Below are 13,720 nucleotides of genomic sequence, written 5' to 3'. Positions count from 1 at the left end.
AGAACATCTTCACATGATGCATAAATCACTTGTCAGTTTGACCTCTTCTCTCGTTTCCAGAACACCTCCCAGTGCCAACTTCTGGAAACCTCCAAGGGAGAGCCCACAACTGCATGAGGCAGGCTGTTAGCGCAGGATCACTCTGACCATTAGGAAATGCTGCCTGCTTTCCTGTGTTCAAGCCATTGCTTCTGTTCTTGGCCTCAGGAGCCATAGAGTGGAAACCCCCCCCCCCCCAATGTGGCAGCCCTTCAGATACTCAAAGACAGCTCTCAGGATTTCACCTCTTCCTCTCCAGGCAAGACATACCTGACTCCTGCAACTGCTCTTCAGGGGATTCTGTTTCCAGACCCCTCACACCAACCTGGTTGCCCTCCTCTCAACCTACTCCAGGCCATCTGTGTCCTCCATAAAACTGACATGCAGAAAGAAGCCTCCTTAAGACAAATTAAGATGGTTTCCATGGGACTTTAGTTTTGTTTTTATTTCCTAAAACATGAGATTATTCAGAGTAGTCAGTTAAATGTGGATACACACACACGCACACACACACTCTCTCTCTCTCATACACACACACACACACACACACACTCTCTCTCTCTCTCTCTCTCTCTCTCTCTCCATCCTTCACTGGCTCACAGGTTAATACTGCTTCAAGTGGTGCTTGGCCCAGCCACCAAGTGTCCGCTGCAGCTGCGCCGCCTGCCTCTTGCGCAGAAATCTGGAGAGGTTCCGAGAACGCAGGCGAGCAGACTGCATGTTCCGCGCCATGACTTGGTAATAGTTCGTGATTGCTTGATCTCTGCACAGAGAGACAGAGGAGGGAGTTCAGAGGAGGACCAGGAGGGAGGCTGGAGAGAGGATAGCTGCTCATCAGGGGATTGGGCAAGGACAGCAACAGTTACCCTGCACATGCCCGATCTCGTCTGATCTCGGAAGCCAAGCAGGGTCAGGCCTGGTTAGTACTTGGATGGGAGACCTCCTGGGAATACTGGGTGCTGTAGGCTTATACCAGAGTCTTTCGAGACTGAAGGTTGCCAACCAACAGTACTACACAGAGGGCAGCCCCCCCCCCCGCCCCACCATACCTAAGGACCAGTCTATCTAATAGGCAACAGAGTTAGGGAACAGCCCCTGATGGAGCAGCTGGGAAGTGTCCATGGATCATTCAAAGAAGAGCAAATGGAAGGACAACGAGGGCATTTCATTTGGAGTCATCGACCCACGTGGTGCTCGGCGGCTTAACACCAGCAGCAACAGATCCCTGCCCCATGTTGTCTGCAATCAAAATGACAATCAAGGATAATGCAGGGTCACTGATGCTGCCATATCACAGTGCACACTTGGGTTTGAACTCAATGTTCTAAAATTGGGGGAGCAAGAGGTTGTCCCGTCCCCACCACAAAACAATAAACTTCCTTGGAGGGTTTGGTTTCACCTGTGGATGAAGAACATGTGAAGAAAAAGAAGAATATAGCCAGAGTGCCTCAACCTCTGCAAAAAGAGCAGGCAGGTGGGAATGGACTAATCCTGGCTGCTTTCTGTCAACTGCTCCCCCCCTGGCCAGTGGCTGAGCTGCTGTGATGTCACAGCACACTCACAAATATTCAAGCAGCTCCAGCTGAATGGTAGTGCAGTCCTATGCCTGCTTACTCAGAAGAAGGTGACTGACAGTCCAGTTCTGAGATTCCCGGTGCCCTGGAGCAGCGGTGCCAAAGCAGCTACCACTGTATCCAGCAGGCGTTGGGAAGCAGCTGGAGGTCTCCTCAAGGGGGGAAGGGGATTTTCATCCCCTTCCCCCAGGGAAAACCCCAAACCCTGAAATGGGGCTTTTCAAGTCTGCACTGGCTATTTTGCCTTCCAACCTGACATGAAGTTCAGGATAGAGCACAGCAGAGCTCCGCCAACCCCACCCCCCTCCAGCTGCAGTTCCTCCCCCCCACCCTGCTGCCTGGTGGTTGCACATCTGCTTCCTGTCGGCACTAGGCCCGGTGCTGGCACTTCCTCCTCACCAAGTGCTATAAATGTGCTGTATGGCACATTTAGGGAACCCAGCATCAGCACTAGGGCTCAGCACCCGTGCTGGCCCGGTTTAGGATTGGGCCCCGAGTTCAGTGGAACTTACTCCCAGGTAAATATGCACAGGATTGCCACCTGTGTCAGTAACAGAATGCTGTTAGCACGTCTTCTGTGAAGGATGCTAGTGGTGTGTTTGGGCAAATGAGTTCAATTTGTTAACACACCGTCAAATTCACAACTCAGCAGAAAACTCTAGGACGAGTTTTTACAATATTTGCACCCCACTTAAAAAGCCCCCTTTGCACTCCCTCTAGCCACACCACTGCGGTCAGGCATGGAAGGGGCTCTGCCTGAGAGCCAGGAACTTCGTTCAGCCCAACTACGGGGACACCTGCAGACACACAAATATCATTTCTGGCAAGAGCCATCAGGGAAACCCGGGGGGGGGGGGGAGAAGAGAAGTACAATATCAGAAGGTTTTTAGATTTCACATGCACATCTTGCTGTTAGGCAGCCAGTTTCTCCATGCAGGCAAAACGTGGCTTGTTAAAAAGGGATTCAAGCAAAGAACAAACCAAACAACATTACCTGGGTGGGTTTTATCTTCAGTTACGAATGAGGGAAACTGTCATGTCACTGGCAGATGGGAAGAACAGGAGGAGAAAACTTTACAAGAGCTTAACAGCCACGGGCTTCAACTGGCCAACTGGAGCCCTGTTCGGGTGCTGCTGGACTCCTGGCTGGCCATGGGCTGCCTCCAGGCACTGAAGGGTTTCCAATGCCCTAAACTCAGGCACTGACAGTAGGCCCCACTGCCAGGACCAGGCTCCATCCATAGTCCTCTTCCACCTCTGGACTGGCAACCTCAGCCCAGGAAACCTGCTCCCCAAGACTTGGGGATACCAGCCCTTGACCCCGAGAAAAGGCCATGCCGCCCCCTTCTGGCTTGTCTTTCAAGACACCCACAACTTGGGCAAAGGAACAAACAAGACCCACCCCAAACAGCAACAGAGTGTCGTGGCAACTCACAACCACCACATTTATTTTCAAATACAACTTTTGGGGCAGCCCAACCACGAGGCCAGCTGAAGCGGGAGCCTTAAGCACCCTGTTACCAATCTGCTGCCTATCTCTGGCCTCCTCCTCGCTTCCACTGCCCCTGCTTCTCCTTCCACCCCATGGATGGGAAAAGGAAGAGGAAATGTGGAGGGGAGGAGTGCCAAGACAGAGCCCTGAAGAGTAGGAGGGGCAGAGGCTGGCAAGTTGTCAGGTGAGGGGGCAGCACCTGGCCTTCCACCTCCGGTCTTGGGCGGACCCTGACAATGTTGCTCAATCGAATGTGCAGGACGCATGGCCTGCACGAGGTGGGGACCTGTACACACTGCAACCATGGTCTTTATCTGGTGATCTGCATGATCAACCATCATGCAGTCTGGAGCAAGTGGCATGGTCTGGCAAAAACCCATCCTGGGCAGCAGAATGGCCCCCGTGCTGTGGACTCACCTCTCCTCTTGCACTATGATGTCATTGAAGGCCCGAGAGAGACGCTTCAGCTGCCGGATGCCAGTGGAAACCAGCTCTAGATCGCAGTCAAGCTGGCTGGAAGAGAAAGAGAAGAGAAGCGGGGCGGAGGGGTGGAGCCTGTGAGTTGAGCACAGCAGTCAGAGCATCATTTTCTGTGCCTCCTGTTCAGTTCCGTAGGCTGCAGTTCAGTCTCCGAGGAAGAAGGTACCAGGCCTGATCCAATATAAGAGAGAACTCCCTTCTCCCTTGTGGAACTCACTGCCACAAGACGTAATGACAGCCACTGGTGCAGAAAGGGGCCAAGGCACGTTCACGGGAAAGAAGCCTGTCACTGACTGCTGGTCACAAAGGCAACACACAAATTTCTGGTTCAGAGGCAGCAGCCCTGTGAATTCGGGGGTAATAGGGGGCAGCAGAAGGCCACTGCCTCCATACTTCAAGTTTCCTGGAGGCATCTGCCTGGCCATCAGGGGAACAAGGAAGCTGGACACAGCACAGAGGGACCACCCAAACCCACAACCATGACAGCAGCTTCCTCTGACTTATATGTGAAGGATTCAGGTTCTGCCTGCGAAGCCAAAAGCCTCACAAGGCAAGGCAGGAACAATGGCTGGAACTTCCGTGCTCAGAGGCACCACATACCGGAGGCTGCGAGTGAGGCAGGGGGAAAGGTGACTGTTGCCCTTCAGGGGAAACGTGTGAGCTTCCTACTGGAGCCTCTGACTGGTCACTGCGGGAAACAGGGTGAGGTGGGACTCTTGGTGGCTCTGGCAGGATTCCCCTCATAACCAGTCCGCCTGGGCAAGGCCTTCAACCAAACAGCTTATTCTCAGCCTTGAGGGATGGTCAGCGGACTGGGTTGCCCTGCCAACAAAATGGCCTGGCCTATAAATGGGTAACCTGCTGGATCCCACCAGTGGTGCATCTGTGGACTGGGATCATTTCCAGCCCTGCTACTGGAGACCTTTCAGCCAGAGGTGCTGAGAATTGAACCTGGGACTTTCCCCCACGCACAGAGCTCCTGAGCGCTCAGATCTCACAAGCATCCTTCGTGAAGGAGCACAAACTTATGACTGATTCCACGAGCTCCTGTCCCCATCACATCTCAGGCAGACCAGCTTGAAGCGCCTTTCCTGTCTGTGCAAAGAAAGGGGCTGCCACCTCCCCCACACTTTGCTGCTAACCCCTTGCTGGCCAAGGAGCCCAGCACACAACAAGAAGCCTCACTTGCCTTTGGCGGCCAGCAGAAGCAGGAGACCCATAGGGGCTTCTCAGGGCCGCGGCCCTCCTTGATCTCCGGAGCTGGAGGGCCTCTCTCTTGAACCGGTGGGAGCCAGGCTGTGTGGAAGACCTTTGGCCAGACGGAGTCAGGATTTTGGTGGCAGACACTGGGGTCGAGGCAGCAGTGAGCCTCTTGCTCTTCCGCCGAGGGGTCCGAGGGGATGAGCCCTTGGTTTTGGTGGAGCACCCAGTGTTGCCCACGGAAGCGAGAGAGGTCATCAGGGAGCGAGTGGGGCCGTGGCAGCTCTTCTGGATCTTCTGAAAGGCAGGAGTGGCCCTGGTTCAGACACTATATTCCCATTCAAAACACCACAGCTCCCGTTGCAGGAAGGAACAGGCAAGTACTACACCAAATCGGACTCAGCCATGACTCACAATTTGTAAAAAGCACTCAGACCAGACATCACAAGCTGTGGCTGACACTGGGGGCTCTTCTCTGAGGCCAGGCATGCTAAGGGAAGCGTGACCGAGCTTGTCCCTGATCCACATGGGTTGTGGGACTGGAAAGACGCCTTCGGGACTGCACCCGAGCTTAAGAGGTGCCAAAATTAGGCTAAAGAACACTCTGAAAGGCATTCTGAGTGCCAGCAGGGCATGCGCAGGAGACCTTCCTGCACGACTGAGCTCTTTGCACATTAGAGACACAGACAACGCATAATGAAGTGATGAAATATCCTGCACTAGGCTTAACATAAAACACGCAGGCAACAAGCCTCACTTTATTGCAACTAAAATTTGTGGCAGTTTCCATACCTGCGACACCGTGCCCAAGACGTTTGTGGCCATTCTGGTCAGTGCCTGGAGGCTCTGGCTCTTCTCCTTGGCTTCCAAGCTCTCCCAGGTTGGGTTCTCGTTAAAGTTGATCTCCACTTCCTTCAGGGGCATTCGTTTTCTTAGGGACATTCGGAGAGTGCTCAAGTTGCAGGAGGACTTTTTCTTGAATCGGTCCGGCAGGGGGCTGTCCTCCAGCTCAGACAGTATCTTGTGGCTCCTCCAGCCCACAGCCGACTCCATGCTTTGGAGCACAGATGCCATCTCTTCCCCCAGGGTGGAGTCTCCCAATGTTCTAGAAGAAAACCTTTGCAAACAAGACAAGCTGCTGGTCCATAATTTCAGAAAATGGCACAGGTCTAGGAAATGGGAAGAGGGTATAGAGCAGTGATTTTCAACCTTTTCCATCTCAGGGCACACTGACAAGGCACTAAAATGGTCAAGACACACCATCAGGTTTTTGACAATTGACAAGGCACACCATGCTGCCAATGGGGGCCTACAATCCCCATTGGCCCTACTAATAAATGACCTTCCCCCAAATTCCTATGGCACACCTGTGGACCACTCGTGCCACGGCGCAGTGGTTGAAAATGGCTGGTATAGAGCACTGTGGCACTCATCTTCTGTGGTGTCACCAGCATCACCTAACAGCAGCAAGTGAAAGTCCCACAACCAGGTTTTATGCAGGTTTCACCAGGGGAGCTGAAATGCTAGTCTAGGGAGGGCGACAAAAGTGCCCGTCTAGGTTGTCACCTTGACTTAAGAAATCAAAGGTGAGACTGATGCGATCAATCAGTGAGGAGGAAGGATTCTCCTCTGCTGCACAGGAGAGAAGGTCTCTCCTGCAACTGGTGACTGAGCACTGGCATCCAACAGCACCACATATGAAGAGGGCAAGACGAGCTCATATGTGCTATCCCTTCAGTGTCCATGTTCATCAGTTAGAGCAGTGGTTCCCAAACGTTTTAGCTCTGGGATCCACTTTTTAAAATGGCACTTTTTATAATTGGGGGGGGGGCTTTCTGAAGCATTTGAGCTTCATGCTCATCAGATCAGGACCATTCTGCTGGCGTTGCATTCCCCCTTTGCCTTTGATAAGGGCTGAGACGCTTGCATACTCATGAGTAAACATGAATGTGTTCAGTTTAGCTTTCTATAGGGCTCAACACATTTTCCTTGTCAGCTGGGATGGGACAGGACTTGATTCTTGAGTTTATTTGGCTCCAGTGCAACGCACAGAGGCCCATTCTGGGGTTGATGTATTCCCCTCAGCCTGTTCTTCAAAGTGGACTGAGGCACATTCACCTACTCGAAAGCAAATGGACACCTGCTATCCTGCCTCAGTTTCCACGGGGCTCACATCAGCTATATTAGCTTGTCAGTTTCACAACCCACCAGAAATTGGGTGGCGGTCCTAACCCACAGTTTGAGAACCACTGAGTTAGAGACGATTGATTGGTGGAAGGAACGCTTCCACAAAGCTGGGAACGGCTCTCCTTAGCCAGTGCCAGGAATGGGGGGGGGGGGGGCTGGTTGTCTGGTTAATGGCGCAATCCTAACCCCTTATGCCAGTGCTTTCCAGCACTGCCATAGTGGTGCCAATATGCTGCATCCTGCACTGGGTGTCACTTGCAGAGGCCTCCTCAAAGTAAGGGAAGGTTTGTTCCCCCGAGGGCTGTATTGCCCTTAAGTCAGTGCTGGAAAGCTCCGACATAAGGGGTTAGGATTGCGCCCCAAGTTATTTCCTGCCGCTGCAAGAAAGAGACAGAAAAGGAGGTTGGACTTTGGAGGCATCTAAACCCCAAACCTCTCACAGTCGAATCCCACAGGCAAACCCCCTTTGCTACGCTCACTGGGCTTAGGGGCCCTTTTGCAAGAGTCCCTTCCCAGGGCTGGTGCTTCTCTTCTGCATCTCTTTCCAAACTGCAGGCCCTTTGGGGGCAGAGACCCAGCCGCTGCGTGAACGGCCTTCTGTTGAAAGGCAGGCTCCATCCTCCTCCTCGGCCAGCTAACGCAGGGATGTGGCCCAGCAGGACACACTCGTGCCCCGGCTCTGCTTCAGGGAAGAGCCGGCCAGGAGCCTGCCGGGCTCTGTACTCCACGCCGGGAGGGCAGCCCAGGAGCGGCAGTGGCCGGGCGCTGGAGAGCCTCGCCGGCTCCGGAGCAGCGCCGCGGAAAGAAGGGGCCGAGCTCCCTCGAAGCCCGGGGAAGGCAGCGGGCGGAACGGGGGCGCGAGCCCGCAGGACTCACCTCCGGCGCGCCAGCAGCCGCTCCCGCCTCGTCCCGGCAGGATTTTCAAACCAGGCGCCTCCCCCGGATTGGCCGCTGGCTGCGGAATGCGGGGGGCGGGGCGGGGCGGGGAGCCCGCCGCGGGTTGGGGTGGGTGGCGCTCTGCTCGCGCTCAGAGGCGCCCTCGTCTTGGGCACCCTGAAAGGCGACCCAGGAGCAGAGCCGCCTCCCCGCACCCCAGCCCCGCGTCCCGGGCGCCCTGCTCCGCTTCCACGTGCCTTGCAAGGGGATCCCGTTGCTTTTCTCCCCGCAGGGACCGTGGGGCGCTCTGCACATGCTCACGGGCGCTTGGGTTTCCTTGGTGGGCCAGAGAGCTCCACTGCCAGCAATTATTTGCGCTAATGCTGGAATTAGAAGGAGGCCAGGGCCTCTGACCATATGCAGAGTGCCTCTCCTTTCCACTGGGACTTAACCCCAGGACTCAGCAAGGACAGGCTGTGGTTCAATGACAGAGCCCCTGCTTGGCACACAGCCGGCCCGGCTTCGATCCCTGCTGCACGTCCAGGCAGGGCTGGGAAAGATGCTGCCAGTCAGGGTCGAGGGGACTGAGCTAGAGGGAGTGAGAACCTGACTGCAGAGGGCAGCGCCCAGGTGTGCAGGGCCTGCCCCCGTTGATCTGCACAGATACCACCCTGGCCATTTCACATCCAGGCCCACAGTGCCAGAAATGAGCAGCCACGGCACAAATGCTCACATGGGTGGGGTTTCCTGCTTCTCACACGCACCCACCCCACGATGGCCAGAGTTCCTTAACGTGAGAGCCACCAACAATGAACAGTGGAGGCTCTGGTGGTCACACAAGCCATCCTTTATTGCAAATTCACGTGCTCCAACCCAAAGATCTGCACCGTCATTCTGGGCCTCTGTCGCGCCTCAGCTTATGTCCCATGGAGCTCATTGGAAGCAATGTTTAGACAAGTGTCCCACTGGGAGCAGCAGCTGCTTTGCCTTGTAAAGTTAGTCTTTTACAAGCAGGTGAGTCTATAATCAGGGGGTTTAAGCAAAGCTTCCAGGGGAAAACAACATCCGTGTGCTGCAGAACTGCACAATTAAAGTGGCCTGCAGGGAGCTGTTTTCTTCCTGCAGCAATGAACATAAGAGCAGCCTCTTTCCCACTGTGGCGCACCAGATCTCCTAGCTCCAGGCCTGAGAGAGCCCCCAGGTATCCCTCAGGCTCCACCCTAGTTCTCCCCCCCCCCCGTGTGTGTATGTCTTTTCACAGCCCAACCTTATGCATGCTTGCTCAGAATCCAGTATCACTTTTTCAACAGACAGTCATCTGTAAGTTGAACCTCCAGAGGACTGCACCCCATTCCTCTCTTGCACCAGTCATTGGAGAAGAAACCTGCTAGGGAGAGCCCCAGAGCTTCTCCCCCCCCCCCCCAGACAGGTGGCACGGTGGGAAACACCCTGCCAGCACACTCTGTCATCTCTGGCTGCAGGCACTCAAGGTCCATCGTGATCTAACCTGCAGTGCACACAAACACTTCTCCCAAAACACGATTGCTTTCTGCAAGTTTGCTGCCACAACCATTAATTTTGCCTCTTGTCTTGCATAAGGTCCCTACCAGCCTGCCCCCACCCCACTCTGCAGGCAGGAAACCACCAGGGGCTTCAAAGGCTGAGAACTGCGGATCTTTCTTGCCCAGAAAGTGCCCACCTTGAACACCTGGTCCAGTGGGCCGTCTTCCCTCAAATGAGGAGGCTGGTTAGAAGGAGGTTGAAAGGGAGGGTAAAAAGAGTCCAGTCTCTCCAGAGTGCATGGAGGCTGCTTAAAACAACAGTAATAGAGGCCCAGCAGAGGTGTATACCGCAAAGAAAGAAGGGTTCCACTAAATCCAGGAGAGTGCCCGCATGGCTAACCAGCCAAGTTAGAGAGGCTGTGAAGGGCAAGGAAGCTTCCTTCCGTAAATGGAAGTCTTGCCCTAATGAAGAGAATAAAAAGGAACATAAACTGTGGCAAAAGAAATGTAAGAAGGTGATAGGGGAGGCCAAGCGAGACTATGAGGAACGCATGGCCAGCAACATTAAGGGGAATAATAAAAGCTTCTTCAAATATGTTAGAAGCAGGAAACCCGCCAGAGAAGCGGTTGGCCCTCTGGATGGTGAGGGAGGGAAAGGGGAGATAAAAGGAGACTTAGAGATGGCAGAGAAATTAAATGAGTTCTTTGCATCTGTCTTCACGGCAGAAGACCTCGGGCAGATACCGCTGCCCGAACGGCCCCTCCTGACCGAGGAGTTAAGTCAGATAGAGGTTAAAAGAGAAGATGTTTCAGACCTCATTGATAAATTAAAGATCAATAAGTCACCGGGCCCTGATGGCATACACCCAAGGGTTATTAAGGAATTGAAGAATGAAGTTGCTGATCTCTTGACTAAGGTATGCAACTTGTCCCTCAAAACGGCCACGGTGCCAGAAGATTGGAGGATAGCAAATGTCACGCCTATTTTTAAAAAGGGAAAGAGGGGGGACCCGGGAAACTATAGGCCGGTCAGCCTAACATCCATACCGGGTAAGATGGTGGAATGCCTCATCAAAGATAGGATCTCAAAACACATAGACGAACAGGCCTTGCTGAGGGAGAGTCAGCATGGCTTCTGTAAGGGTAAGTCTTGCCTCACGAACCTTATAGAATTCTTTGAAAAGGTCAACAGGCATGTGGATGCAGGAGAACCCGTGGACATTATATATCTGGACTTTCAGAAGGCGTTTGACACGGTCCCTCACCAAAGGCTACTGAAAAAACTCCACAGTCAGGGAATTAGAGGACAGGTCCTCTCGTGGATTGAGAACTGGTTGGAGGCCAGGAAGCAGAGAGTGGGTGTCAATGGGCAATTTTCACAATGGAGAGAGGTGAAAAGCGGTGTGCCCCAAGGATCTGTCCTGGGACCGGTGCTTTTCAACCTCTTCATAAATGACCTGGAGACAGGGTTGAGCAGTGAAGTGGCTAAGTTTGCAGACGACACCAAACTTTTCCGAGTGGTAAAGACCAGAAGTGATTGTGAGGAGCTCCAGAAGGATCTCTCCAGACTGGCAGAATGGGCAGCAAAATGGCAGATGCGCTTCAATGTCAGTAAGTGTAAAGTCATGCACATTGGGGCAAAAAATCAAAACTTTAGATATAGGCTGATGGGTTCTGAGCTGTCTGTGACAGATCAGGAGAGAGATCTTGGGGTGGTGGTGGACAGGTCGATGAAAGTGTCGACCCAATGTGCGGCGGCAGTGAAGAAGGCCAATTCTATGCTTGGGATCATTAGGAAGGGTATTGAGAACAAAACGGTTAGTATTATAATGCCGTTGTACAAATCTATGGTAAGGCCACACCTGGAGTATTGTGTCCAGTTCTGGTCGCCGCATCTCAAAAAAGACATAGTGGAAATGGAAAAGGTGCAAAAGAGAGCGACTAAGATGATTACAGGGCTGGGGCACCTTCCTTATGAGGAAAGGCTACGGCGTTTGGGCCTCTTCAGCCTAGAAAAGAGACGCTTGAGGGGGGACATGATTGAGACATACAAAATTATGCAGGGGATGGACAGAGTGGATAGGGAGATGCTCTTTACACTCTCACATAATACCAGAACCAGGGGACATCCACTAAAATTGAGTGTTGGGTGGGTTAGGACAAAAGAAAATATTTCTTTACTCAGCGCGTGGTCGGTCTGTGGAACTCCTTGCCACAGGATGTGGTGCTGGCGTCTAGCCTAGACGCCTTTAAAAGGGGATTGGACGAGTTTCTGGAGGAAAAATCCATTATGGGGTACAAGCCATGATGTGTATGCGCAACCTCCTGATTTTAGGAATGGGTTAAGTCAGAATGCCAGATGTAGGGGAGAGCACCAGGATGAGGTCTCTTGTTATCTGGTGTGCTCCCTGGGGCATTTGGTGGGCCGCTGTGAGATACAGGAAGCTGGACTAGATGGGCCTATGGCCTGATCCAGTGGGGCTGTTCTTATGTTCTTATGTCAGACAGCGGTTGGCTTCAGGATGAATAGCCCTGATATCTCCCAAACAAACATATAGTGAAGGGAAAGATGGTGCTACATGAAGTTCTATGCAGAACAGGAGAAACCTTTGTGGTTTTCTTTACTAGACGCAGGTGAAGGCTAAGGAACTCACAGAGACCTTTTGCTCAATTCACATGATCAGCAGATGGAGACAGTAAAACTGTGTCTGGACTGGGCCACTTCAGACTGCAGCTGCGTGGCTAATGGCTTCCCCATGAAGAAAAAATTCTCTGCACATAGAAAACAACATATCAGGAACACAACTGAGCCCTGATGTCTTATTTTATGTGCGTAGGGATTTAAAAAAAAAAACATACCAAGTGCATTCGTTGATGCAATTCCCCAGCTACAGGTTAACACGGTACTTGTTCATTTCTGCAGAAAGTTTTATGTAATGGAACCATTTCCACTGCAGCTTTCCTGCAGGGTGCTGGAATATTCCCAGCAACTCTGCCAAAATTTGCTTTGAAAGAAGGAAGCTGAGAGCCACATGCATTGCAGTCTGAGCCCCCTCTGTGTGTCACACACGTGTGCTTTTTCACAAACAAGCATTTCCTTCATGCCAAAGCACGTGTTACCTTCCAGCCTGGCTTAGCCACATGCATGAAATAAGGGAAGTGGCTCTCAATCCAGGCGTAGGTGTCCTTCAGCATCATGCGCTCATGTGGTAGTTCAGATGATACTGTCCAAAAAGTGTGCCTGAGTCCTCATCCTGGCCTTGCTGTCCTGGTTACTTCTAATTGCATGCACACATGTAGAGGTTGATCTGAACCTTCTCTTCACACACAATTTTGGTACTAGTTAACTGTTATTATCATTAATAATATTTATATACTGCTTTCCAATAAAAAGCACACAAAGTAGGTTACAGAGAAAATTAAAAAATGGCTCCCTGCCCCAAACCAGGGATGAAGTATTAAGCCTGCATGTTAGGTGGAAAAGCAGGTGAGCCTGCTCCCCCCCCCTCCATGATTATAACTACTAGGGAGGTGCATCAAGAGGGGAAGGAATTAAGATGGGCCTGCATGTGGCCCCAGTCAGTGTACAAGGGGGCTGGCTCAGAGGTGTATCACCCAAACTGGCCCCTTTGATCATGCAACCACTACGCATTTGCGCAGTTAACAGAGCTTTGGACTTAATCCAGGTTCAAATCCCCATTCAGTTAAGATACTCAGTATGTGATCTTGGGCTAACTGTTCTCTTAGCCAAACCTACCTTATAGGGTTGTTTGAGGGGAAGCGACAGGGTACACTGTCCAGAGCTTCATAGGAGAAAGGAATTTTTTAAATGTAATAAATTCAGGCACTCCGTCCTGTGTCCAGGAGGATAGGTTCCAGTCCTCCAAAGGCCTTTTTAGACCTTAAAATGTCATTTCTGCTTTTTCCATTAAAACAAATAAACAAAAAACAGAACTGCCCTTCTAGGACCTCTGGAGGCCTTTCTGGGGCTGTAGAGGCCACATGTGATCAATACAGGCCTCAGAACAGCTCTGGACATGGCTGGAGCGAGGCTCTAGTCACCTTCAGAGGACCTGCACTGAGCCAGATCCACAGATACAAAACCTGCAGATAAATAGGCTCTACCTCTATCTGTTATTCTGAAGTATGGGCTGAAGTTCTGGGCTGGGGCACCTTCCTTATGAGGAAAGGCTACGGCGTTTGGGCCTCTTCAGCCTAGAAAAGTGGCGCCTGAGGGGGGGCATGACAGAGACATACAAAATCATGCACGGGAAGGAAAGAGTGGATAGAGAGATGCTCTTTACACTCTCACATAACACCAGAACCAGGGAACATCCACTAAAATTGAGTGTTGGGAGAGTTAGGACAAA

At 52.2% G+C, this 13,720-nt stretch overlaps 1 protein-coding gene and 1 pseudogene across 1 annotated transcript; one reads left to right on the top strand and one right to left on the bottom strand.

Annotated features, from left to right (window-relative positions):
• Window positions 1–469: 469 nt before the first annotated feature.
• Window positions 470–7,911, bottom strand: PIMREG (PICALM interacting mitotic regulator). The gene is made up of 5 exons (XM_066636357.1): window positions 7,849–7,911; window positions 5,578–5,902; window positions 4,771–5,082; window positions 3,523–3,614; window positions 470–802 (listed from the first exon to the last, which is right to left on the bottom strand). Exons 2-5 carry the CDS (start codon window positions 5,857–5,859, stop codon window positions 643–645), a joined length of 846 nt encoding a protein of 281 aa, XP_066492454.1. The 5' UTR covers window positions 5,860–5,902; window positions 7,849–7,911; the 3' UTR covers window positions 470–642.
• On the top strand, window positions 891–1,007 carry LOC136659555 (5S ribosomal RNA; annotated as a pseudogene).
• Window positions 7,912–13,720: the final 5,809 nt, after the last annotated feature.

The sequence above is a fragment of the Tiliqua scincoides genome, chromosome 8 (genome assembly GCF_035046505.1).
Source record: "Tiliqua scincoides isolate rTilSci1 chromosome 8, rTilSci1.hap2, whole genome shotgun sequence".
NCBI lineage: Eukaryota > Metazoa > Chordata > Lepidosauria > Squamata > Scincidae > Tiliqua > Tiliqua scincoides.
Note: the sequence above shows the minus strand (reverse complement) of the source record. Positions and strands in the feature narration are given on the sequence as shown.

What these genes read in the sequence shown, in the direction of transcription:
- PIMREG (XM_066636357.1), bottom strand. Translation starts at nt 5,859, where the DNA reads ATGGCATCTGTGCTCCAAAGCATGGAGTCGGCTGTGGGCTGGAGGAGC. An exon ending in CTGCTGGCCGCCAAAGGCAA is followed by an intron (nt 3,615 to 4,770) that starts GTGAGGCTTCTT and finishes TCTTCCAGCCAG; the next exon opens with CTTGACTGCGATCTAGAGCT. An exon ending in ATCATAGTGCAAGAGGAGAG is followed by an intron (nt 803 to 3,522) that starts GTGAGTCCACAG and finishes CTCTCTGTGCAG; the next exon opens with AGATCAAGCAATCACGAACT.